General features: G+C 40.5%; 2 protein-coding genes across 2 annotated transcripts in view; one reads left to right on the top strand and one right to left on the bottom strand.

The window, feature by feature from the left end:
• LOC128888260 (integumentary mucin C.1-like) overlaps positions 1-412 on the bottom strand; it is an 857-nt gene extending 445 nt beyond the window's left edge. The window contains exon 1 of the mRNA XM_054144986.1: positions 1-412. This exon is cut by the window's left edge and continues 445 nt beyond it. Within this exon, the coding sequence (XP_054000961.1) occupies positions 1-362 (362 nt within the window). The 5' untranslated portion in view covers positions 363-412.
• Positions 413-1,328: 916 nt separating this feature from the next.
• LOC128888157 (uncharacterized) lies at positions 1,329-10,231 on the top strand. Its single transcript, XM_054144796.1, has 7 exons — positions 1,329-1,378; positions 1,447-1,987; positions 5,949-8,006; positions 8,077-8,418; positions 8,568-8,801; positions 9,115-9,600; positions 9,774-10,231. The coding sequence occupies exons 2-7, from the start codon at positions 1,973-1,975 to the stop codon at positions 9,792-9,794; spliced, it is 3,156 nt and encodes a 1,051-aa protein (XP_054000771.1). The 5' UTR covers positions 1,329-1,378; positions 1,447-1,972; the 3' UTR covers positions 9,795-10,231.
• The last annotated feature ends 731 nt before the right edge of the window (positions 10,232-10,962 follow it).

Genomic DNA, 10,962 nt, shown 5'->3' with positions numbered 1-10,962 from the left:
GTTGTTGGCGTTGTTGCATTTGTTGTTGGCGTTGTTGCAATTGTTGTCGGCGTTGTTGCAATTGTCGTTGGGGTTGTTGCATTTGTTGTTGGCGTTGTATGCGTGCAAGTATACACCGTAGATAACGTGCACGTCCCTATTGCTGGATAGAATACCATTCCAGTTGCACATTTATTGTCGTACGATTTGAACGAAGTACCATCAAAAATACAAAGGTAATAACTCTGGCATGTCACGTCTTCAACGATATCAAAAAACCCTGACGATGTGCAAGTTCGCGCGGAAGGGGTCATTTGAAATATTCCCGTGGAAATGAAACTGAAAGCGCAAAGAATCGTCAACGCAACGTGAGAAACACCCATTTTCAATTGTACCACACCGACGAACGTAAACCGACGATATGTTCGTTAATTTCGCGGTTCAAGCGAATATATTACCTTCGTTGAGATAATTGTTTTACAACGGGATATCTGTCAAGGAATATGTCGAGCACCGAGTAAATAAAAGCTCCATATATCTCGTGGAGATGAAATGAAGAGAGTCAAAGAGATAAGGTTCCAGGACTTGTAGCAAATTTAATTAAATAATAGAATCCGAAGGAATTTAAAATTGTGCTGAACTGTAAATTAATCAACGTCGAGATATTTAATTTATTCAGTTTGAAAGGACACACAATTGATTCTGTAATGACATGTAGGATAATTTTCATTTCACGTTATCGTTTGCGCATTTACGCGTAAGACGACTGCGCGTCGCATTTACATGATATGAATAAACACGAGGAGTCGTTTAAAACGGCAACACGGTTGAAGAGAATACGAGGTAATACATCGCAGGGATGGAAAACAAAGAAGCATGAATTTACTTGAAATTCGGAGAAAATCTCGAAATATTCATTTCGAGGTCACCTGTTGCAGAGTTGTTGACACGCTGAACTCTCGAGATATCAATTACTCTAGTACATATGCGTACTCGTACAAAGAGCTATTGGCTTATAAAGTAAAGGACTGTATGTACGTTTCGGTAGCCATTAGCTCATGGATCTATGTCCTTGAAAATTTATTCAAATATGATAAAATTGTAATCGATTTGATTTAAAAAATTATTGAAACCAGTGATCAGTCGTGCTTAAATTTAAACTAAGTGAATATAAACAATTTTTTACGTAGAATCGCCCTCTAATTGCTTGTACCACCAGTCACCCTGTATTATTAAGAGCCCAGAGTAGATCCAGGTAAATATATCTTTCGAACGTGCCGTGTTTGAAATTTTCTTCCGTCGCTGTGAAGTTAAATTTTACAGAGTCGCAGTCGACCGCTGGTCCTGGTCAGTTTCCTGGGAGCTGGAAACAGTTTCTCCCAGCAACCCCAAGATCCAGGTAGGTTCACCCTACCTGTCGCAGCGTTCTCCAGCAGGGGGTACGCAGGTAAGGGAACTTTTGCCCAGGTATGCGACGTGAGAGAGATCCGTAGGTAGAAAAGGAGTTCGGTTCCTCGAGAGCAAGAGAAAGGACCAGGAGATAGAGAAAGAGGGAAGGCTGGAAGGAAGGAAAGAAGGAGCAAATGTATATAAGCGACTTGCATGGAAGACGCTCCAATGGACTCTCTCTTTGACCCTAGTGAAGTGTGCACCTTTCTTTCCGTTTTTTCTTCGTTCTCCTTCCTCTACGAAGTTCCTTCCACGCGCTTTTCTGCACGGTGTCCTTGTTCTCCAACCTTCGTCCGTGAAAACGCTACGGCTTCCGTTCCGCGTTGATTACGAGAGCGTGTGTTTACAAAAATGGAACGTTGAATTTGCCGTCTCTCGTTGAATATTTCGTCCGGTTCTCTGATCAATTTTTATTTCGCGAATTCCGTAAACGGTTTTCGAACTGAATATATATATATATAAAAAAAAAAAAAAGTGCGAGACAGTCCGAGGTTGTTTTTGTGATATGTTCTTGAGGGAAACAACCTGATCGAGTCGGAGAAAGATGAACGTTCCTCGAGTGAGTACCAGCGATGTTTTCAAATTATTGGAATGCATCTCGTTAAGGTGGATGTTGTGTGGTCTGTTGCTCGTTTGCTGCAATGAACACAGAATTTGAATGGAATCGTAATATTATGTTACTCTTGTACCAGCTTACTTGTTATGCTAATTCAATATTTTATTACCATAAGTTTGTAAGTTATGCCAGTCTTGCAGTAAATGAGTGTAACAAATGAAAGAAATTGTGATTCGACTTTTTTTTTTTTAACTTTTTGTGAGTATTAGTGAACTGTTGACATTAATTACAGCCGAAAAATAATATATACACCGATTACAGTATCGAATATTATCCTTCACAGAAATATGAAATACTTGCTTCAACAGGACCATTCTAACTAGATGAATAATTATATTCACCAATTATTAAAGAATCCACGAATAATTAAATATATGTTTTTGTAGTGCAGTTAGAATGAAACATACATTTTCTGGATATTTTTTTGGTGTAATTGTGTATAATTGTAAGCACTTGATTTATCATGCAGAGCATATACGGCGAAAGTTAAAAGTTACGAATGCAAAGTCTGGCAACGTGACAAATCCGGCCAATCTACTCTAGTTACCCCTTTGCGATCCTCAGTCGAATGAGGCTAAACCAAAGTGCACCGAAATAAAAAAATCCTAGGTTATAGTCTATAGACATTTCGATGTAAAAATAATTAATCTAAAAATAATTACCAAACCCTCCAATCTTGTATTAAAATCCTACGATTTACACTGTGTCCTTCTTGGTCCTGCCTTAAATACCACCCTAATTTTCTCAAAGAAACAAAAAATATTCATAATATTTACAGACCCCAAGGACGACTGAAATTTCAGAATCGAATCATCAAAAATAAATTAATGTTTTTTTGTGATTACTGGAGTGGTTTTAGTCTTCCTTTCAAGTAGCTACAGTAGAACGTTTAAAATTCTTTCGACGAAACAATCGACAAGACCAACGGTAGACGAAGACGAAGTCTCGAGAGGGAAGTGGAATTAATTTCATGGCGGATCCGTTTGTAAAAGTTGTCGAAAGTCAGAACTGATCTGTACACATGGTGAATTACCAATCGTGCGTGGTTCAACAAGGACGACGTGAATGATGCGAAGAAAACACATGCCCAGCGCTTTCGAATGATCCTCGTCGTTTGGCATAGTGCCAACAGAGGAGCGAAACTCTTCCATCTACGACCTAAATCTGTCGCTTTCCGTTTGCACGTTTCTTCGGCTTATCATACTGTCAATACGAATTTTCTTCGAATAGGCTTACGTCCTTATTTATTAAGCGTCAGTGCGACTCCTGCGTCGTGTATTCTATTCTGATCACCTCGTAGTCTATCATCAGGGTTGGCAACCGTACTCTTTTATGAGCACGTAGGGTTCATTGAAACATGGATTAATAAAAACAACTTATTGTTAGATAACTGAAGGGGGAACACCAGATCAGGAAATCAGATTTTAAGTGTTGCTTGGAATATTTTTTTTTATAGAGAAGAATTTAAAATTTAGAATTCAGACAACTAGAAGGTCTTCCACTCAGGTTGTTTCTTTAAAAATTTAGAGTTTGTTGCTTTCTCGAGAGCAAGATTTTTAATTTTTCGTTTATCTCCTCACACCGGATTTCCAGTAAATAGAACCTTCCTGTTCGAAAGTACGTCTGTTATCATAGTGACTTAACCGAGACGTAACAGAGTGATGTCACTCCAATTGGAAAATCTAGAATGGGTTAAAAGTTGCGACACTATGGAAATAAGAAAAGGGCTGATGTTGCGTTGCCAAAGAGTAGGGACGTCAACATTTGCATTACTATGAATATAGTGAAATTTAATGGCTGTTATCTCTTCGGTCCATTCACCTTAGTATATATCGGACACGAGAGTGTGGGACAATGAAAGCTAGTGGGAAGGAGTGAGACCGTTTGAGGTCCACTTAGGGAGCTGCATACACCGTGGTTCGAAAGAATCGATTTTTCAAAAATATTTTTAGCTACATTGACAACTTTTCAGGGAATATTGTAACATTTTAATGATCATTTGAGCTAGTAGTTGGAAGGCTTGTATTTTGAAGCGTTTAGTTGAAAAAATGATAACGGAATTCAAAATGGATAGTACGATAAATTGAAAGTACAATCGTCGAAGACATTAATGGGAAATCGAGTTCATATGGACACCAGGAGGAGAAGAGCCTAGATTAGGGTTCTCCCACCACTTTACCACTTTAAATTAATCATGATGCACGTTTCATCACATAGTGTCATGGAATAGTAACAATAACATATTCTAAGTGTCTCAAATTATTTTCAATTAATGAAGACACACATTTGTTACTTTTAGATTTGCTAGATTTAGAAAAAAGTTGATTGCAGCTGGCAGCAAAAAATATCAACAAGTGGAAACGTTCTAAATGTCATAAATTGTTTTCGATAAAAGGGGGTACACATTTGCTGTATTTAGGTAAACATTGATCGTGGCTGGGTGAAAAAGATTTTAATAAGTGACGAAATTATTTCAATTGCAGTCAGTCGAGAAGAAGAAAATTGCAGTCTCATTATTGGCATTGGCATTGGTTGGTCCCGATTAACGTCGGCATTCATTCTGGCACATGTGTTCCCCACATTCGCACACCAACACCTCGCATGAACGCGCATTATACAGATTACATGCAACCGCGTATTACATCTCCTCACTATAGGTCGACTCTCGTAATACCCACAGCCCACTTACCTACATTATCCCTGCTACGCGACTCTCTTCTATATGATCTTGCTATTGCTCTGTGTGAACCACCTACTCTTCAATGGAAAAAGAGATCTATCCGAAACGTGACTACGTACAAAGCATTTTTCGATCATTGAGATCCAATGATAACGTCCAATGATTAATGTTTAATTATTAAATTCCTTAGCTTGACAATAATTTACATTTGTAGATTCTTTTATTCTAAATTTTCTAAAATTCTAAATTTTATTCGAAATTGTAAATTCTGAAAAAAATATGATTAAATATGACTATCATCTCATCATCATCGTGATTATCACCTATTATCGTATGTACACATTTATTATATTTATTGTATTCCTACGTAGTATGAACATCTCGAATTATTTATTCTAAGTAAATTCATATTTCAAAGCAACTAACGTCGGACTGAAATAGCAGTGAATTATTGAAGACATAAAAGGTACGGACTTTGACGGTTCCGTAGGTTTAAAAGTGATACCAGGTGATCGCTCATTTTTTTTTTTCGTTCGTTCACTTTCGTATGCAGTTCCGGTTCTTGCCGCACGTACGGTCACCAAACGAGTAGTACTCTCGTTCTCCCTCACACGTCCGCATATATTACCGTCTTAGACGTAAAATGGCACACGAGGTTCCACAGGAACGCCATTGAAACCGTGGCTCATGAGAAACTCGTAAGCAATAGTTGGTCGCGCGAATCCTCCGCTGGACTTGATTTTATGCTGCACTTGTTCCACTTTCACTTCTAATCTTCTGTTTCCAATAGTTTCATTAAATAAATATTCATCGTTAGGTCTAACGAGCATTTTTGTTAACGCTTTCGGCGATTGGTTTTCGATCGTCTTCGGAATTTATGCAGTGCCGACTTTGGAAGAACTTTCAGGTGAAGAACAGCGTTCTTCAATTTTAATTTCTCTTCCAACTCTTATTTTTTCCCTTTTCGTTTCCTCCAAAATTCTTCGTATACATTACCCGTAGAAAATAATTCAGTGCCTTTACATTTACGCATTTATAACTCTGGTTCAAATGAAAATATTCACTCTTTATTTCGTCACTAATCTTTTTAATAATGAAACACACGAATTGATATATTGTTTTTACTTTCGTCATATTGTTTTTACTTTCTAAAGGCACAACATTAATTTCTGCACTCAATAAATTCAATTCCCCCCCCACAACCCTCGACTTATATGCTTCCAGGTGTTGTCGATACTATTACTGCTGGTCGTCCTATGCAGCCCAGCGCGAACATTAAAAAATGATCGAGGAGGACCATCCAAATTTGGACCCGGTACAAATTTCGTTCGACGTCGAAGAATCGCGTTAAACGAATTCCTCGTTCCGCCGCCGTTGCCGCGACCTCATCCAGTGAGAACAGGAAGGGTGGCGAACCCTCAGCCTCCAGATTCCCCAGGATACTTTTCCAAATTCATGAACTGGTTGAACCCATTTGGTTACGGTTCACCACCATCTTCGCCTTCAAAGTCACCTCCATTCTTACCAACTCCCCAATCACATCCACCATTCAACCTCCACCATTCCGCCTCGCAACCTGGCTCATCTTTACAACCTCCACCTGGTCTTCAACCAGGTCCACCCCTGTACCCTTCGCCTGGACCACAACCCAATCTCCCTCTATACCCTCCTCTTGGTCCATCCCTTGGTCCACATCCTGGTTCGGTTCTCCCACCTCACCCTGAGCATCCTGTTCTCCCACGCGATCATCCCTCTGCTTCTGTACCCATTTTCAACCCTCCTCCACCGACGTTGCACGGCGCGAGACACTTCCCCTCAGTTCCAAAGAAACAATGCAATCCTTGCAACAAGTATCCTTGGATCCCGATGCAGGACAGTGGCCTTCACTCGGGCGCGTACCCTCCTCCACCGCAACACCCCAATGGCTACCTTCCTCCCCCTAACCAAGATCATCACGACGTCCAACACGCGGCTTCGCACCAAGTCAGGATCCCAGACTTCTCTCACGTGCAGATTCATCAAAATAGTCAACAAGGGGTGACAGGGCCATCGTCCGACCCGCACTTGTTCTCTGGTCCGATGCCTCCCCTATACAAGGCGCAGCCCTTCGATCGGCCACCTCAGAATCCTTACACGGAAAACGTGGGAAATTTGGAACCACCCCCTTTACCTGCGATTCCTCCGAGTGGACAGGGTCCTCCTGAGATCAACGGCGAACACTTTAATAATCGTGACAATCACGATTCGAGGCCCAGTGGGACCCAGTTGAGTCAAGGACACGCGAGTGTCACGGCTCAGAATCATGGAAACGAGAATAAAGAGTTGAATGGTCACAAAGAGTCGTTTGGTACTGGTATCTTTGATAATCGAACACCTATTTCTGGGCCATCCGAGGGCCAGGGATACCATAATCCGTCAGGCCCACAGCAGGAGCATGGAATACTGGATCAACAAGGCAGTCAGGATACCATCACCAGTTTTGGAGCGTCAGATTTCGGAAATCATGGCTTCACTAGTCAGAACGGCGTAGAATACCACGGTCCTAATGGTGATTTCAATTATTTGCCGCCAAATTTGAATCTGTCCACTGGCTTCGGAGCGTCTGCTTTCGACGATCAGGGTAGCAAAAGCTTGAACTATCAATATTCCGATGATTTGTCGCCTAGCAGTAGCGTAGCGAAGGACTCTCATGCGACGACGCAAACAACGTTCGCTAGTAGCCCTTCTACCGATAAGAGTTCTATACATTTCGAAGAGTCGCCGTTGCTGGACCTCACGAAGAAGGGCGACAGTCACACGGATGATAAACAGTGGCCATCGTCCACTGTAACGTACGACGATGTGGCGAAGACCACTGCTAACTACAATTTGCAGCCTGGTAATTCCTTCATCGAGGATTCCTCGAGCTTCACCAAACCGATCGAAGCTTATTCTTCGTTTAACAAGCAAAATGGCGACTTTGGAACTTCGACGTCTACTACTGTGGATTATTCGGGGAATGACGATCGTCAGTATAGCGAAACGTCGACGATCACCAGTGGGTATACGAATCATCAGGATGTTTCTTATATCCCACCGTCTGGCCAGGCAGGGTTCCTGTGGCCTAGTTTGTTGCTAAATGCTCCAAACACGAGGAATGAAACATTCGAGAACAACGCGTCCTTGGATCCCCTTGCTCGGTGGCATAATACTTCGAAAGAAGCGAAGAATTCTGAGCAGCAAGGCAGACCAGATTCGAAGGATTTCGTTCAGAGACCGCAAAACGTTAAACGAAATAAACAAGTAAGTTGTTCGTCAGACCAGATTCGTTTGTTTATCTCTAATTGCACACTGTATAATAATGCTGTTTTAGGTGCAAGTCATCATACCATACACGTCGGAATACACGCCGATACCATTTCAACAATCGTACGGTGATTGGAGCGTTAAAAACAATCTCGAAAGAACCCAACCAAGGAAAGTTCCACCGTCCCACGATGCAAGCATCGATAATTACGTTCAACAGGAGTCGAGGAACGAGATTCGGTTAATTAATCACTTGCAATCGCAATTTAATTTCAGCGATTCGAATAGATCGAATACGAAGCCGCCATCGATAGCAAAGGACAACGATGCGAGACCTACTGCGACCAGAGCTAATAATTCTATCGATGTGCGCAGGTTGCAAAAGAACATCGACAACTGGACCATACAAGTAAGCTTAAACGTGTGCTTTCAACGTTTATTAGATCGTTAAGAAATGTATCGATAATTAGGACATTTACCTCGCCGATAAAAATATACACAGTCGATATAATAGAAAGAAACGTAATGTAAAACAAGCGATGTTCAATGTTTATTTAGGAATATTCCAAATTTCCAACGTCCAGTACAGTCTTGCCCAGTTCATCGCACCCATACCTCTTGCCATCAAAGAAAATCCCAACGGAGTATCTGACTACGACAGAACCTGGCGATCATAGAAACGAATCGAACGATAAGAGCGAAAGTGTCAAGTCGTATTCCTTGGCTGGATTCAGTTTCAACGAAGTCGAACACGAGGGTTCCGCTAGCAATCACATTGAAGAAACTCGAGTGGTAATCTACGTGCCAATTCATTTTAATATTATTTATAGGGTGTTGTAAATTGTGTTCAATTTTCCTCAGTTTCGTTCAGGTTTTTTCAGGTTTGCTTGAGTTTGTTCAGGTTTACCTAGACCCGTCTAAAATATACAATATGCATGTACCTTAAAACTATAAAAAAAATGTGAACGATCAGCCTGTTTGGTCCACAGTTCTGCTTTTTCGTTCAATTTGACAAATTTGACGTTGGGGACTTCAGGTTTTAAACGAAATTAGGAAAAAATTTAATCGTCGAATAAGAGACTCTATACCAAATTTTCCTCTATAGCCCCTCAAAGTCGTTCGAATAGAAAGCTCCAAGTCGACGAGCAGCATCTCTGACAGCGTAAACAAGACAACAACGAACGGATTGTCGACGTGGGACGGATACTCTGTGTCGATATCGCCTGTAAATAAGGAACGAGTTTACGTGGTGACGCCCCAATCGGTGCCATTAACGTCATCCAAGAGCAAACACGAGAAATCGAAAGGGGAGGGGGATCTTAAAAATTCGCGTAATACGAGCGAAACGTCCACGGAGGATGCTGGGAAAAGCGAGGACGGTTTGAGCGAATTCGAGGCCATCGAGAAAGCTTATCAGGTGCTCCCTCAGGCGGTGAATAATCTCGCCGTGGCGTCCACGGGGAAGGAAGACGTTCCTTTATGGGGAATCATGGAACACGAAGCATTTGCTGCGTTGAACGTGGACGACACTGGCGAGGAATCGACTGGAGACGTCTTGGATGGACCTGTCCTTTACTCTGGGCACTCGAAGGTAGGCGAATGTTACTTTAGAAGTGACGAGTGGGTGAAATTTGATTTTATTAGGGACTGGGTAATTAAATTGCTGGAAAATTAAGTCTAAATTGCCCGGGGAGGGGAGCACTGGAATTTGTATCGTTGACGTTTATTAAAATGTTGTCGCGTCATTACTGATATTATTTATAGGTTTCGCGAGCCAAACGATGACATGGGGATACGTTTCAAACGCGGAGGCTCAGAAAAACGGTACTTCGTAATTGTGAATAAATAATTGACTGATCACCTAAATCAAACTACGAATGAAATGATTTCAGTGTTCTAAATGCCAGTTTAGAAGTTTACTAAGGCCAGTGAATGTTTACGTATGGTTATACTAAGAATAAGTCAACTAGCGAATAATATGTAAAATAAGTAGTTAACTTTGTAAAAAGGTGCGAAGGATGCTGTCTTCGTAATTATTTCGTTTCCTTTCTTTTTTTATGAAGAGGAAAACTGTAGTTAATACGAAATATTATAAACTATTATATAGGAAAATTCCTTTTTTGTTTACCGAAATGCTATTCAACTATGTTATCTTGTAAATATACGTTAAGGTTTCATCCTTATGACAAATAAAATTAAATTAAGTGCAACTGTAAGTACTGGTAAATTAACGTGTAAATTTTATAATTAAAATTGTATAATAGTAGAAAATTCATCGTAACAATTTATTATCCACATTTTATAGAATTTTCTCCTTTTACGCCATGTGCCTGAGTTTCCGTTTACCCAGTCACTTTCGATGATTTTACTTAGTTGGTAGTCGGCCAAAAGAAGTCACCCATTTGTATTCAGATGCTGCGGCAATGCACATTCATGCGTATTCCGTGTGCCGACGGATTGACAATGTTTAATACTTTCCCGATTATGCGGTGAAAGGGGATCGTATTCCGTTTCACGTTGTTTCATCGATTGAAAAGCGCGAATACTTTACCATAAGCTCGTGACTAAAATTCGGGACGACGCTACTCTCTACTTTTATTGTATGTACTGCAAGAATAACGTGGAATGCCTCCGGAAATTCTAAAACACGATTGTACTGTTTAGGAATTTTTTTAAACTGAATGACTAAATAGTTATTTTTTTAAACTGTTACTGCGTTTAGGTAATGTTTCGAAGGAGTCACAAAAAAATTTTCAGCAAAAACAGTTGTTCTTTAAATTTTACGAAGTTTCCCAAGACTAAGCAACGTTTCATCTGTCAAATTTCAAAAAAGCTATTATTACATTACGATAAATATTACTCCTATGCGTCACTTGGATTCTTAACGAACAATACATTTCTTCCTCCACTGGCCTGAATATCCGAGACACTTTCCAACGGCAAGTAAGAGTTA

This window comes from Hylaeus anthracinus, unplaced genomic scaffold, assembly GCF_026225885.1.
Source record: "Hylaeus anthracinus isolate JK02 unplaced genomic scaffold, UHH_iyHylAnth1.0_haploid 11989, whole genome shotgun sequence".
NCBI lineage: Eukaryota > Metazoa > Arthropoda > Insecta > Hymenoptera > Colletidae > Hylaeus > Hylaeus anthracinus.
This window is presented reverse-complemented; position numbering and strand designations above follow the sequence as displayed.

Coding starts and splice junctions, on each gene's coding strand:
- LOC128888157 (XM_054144796.1), top strand. Junction 8,007..8,076: donor ACGTTAAACGAAATAAACAA/GTAAGTTGTTCG, acceptor ATGCTGTTTTAG/GTGCAAGTCATCATACCATA. Junction 9,601..9,773: donor TTTACTCTGGGCACTCGAAG/GTAGGCGAATGT, acceptor TATTATTTATAG/GTTTCGCGAGCCAAACGATG.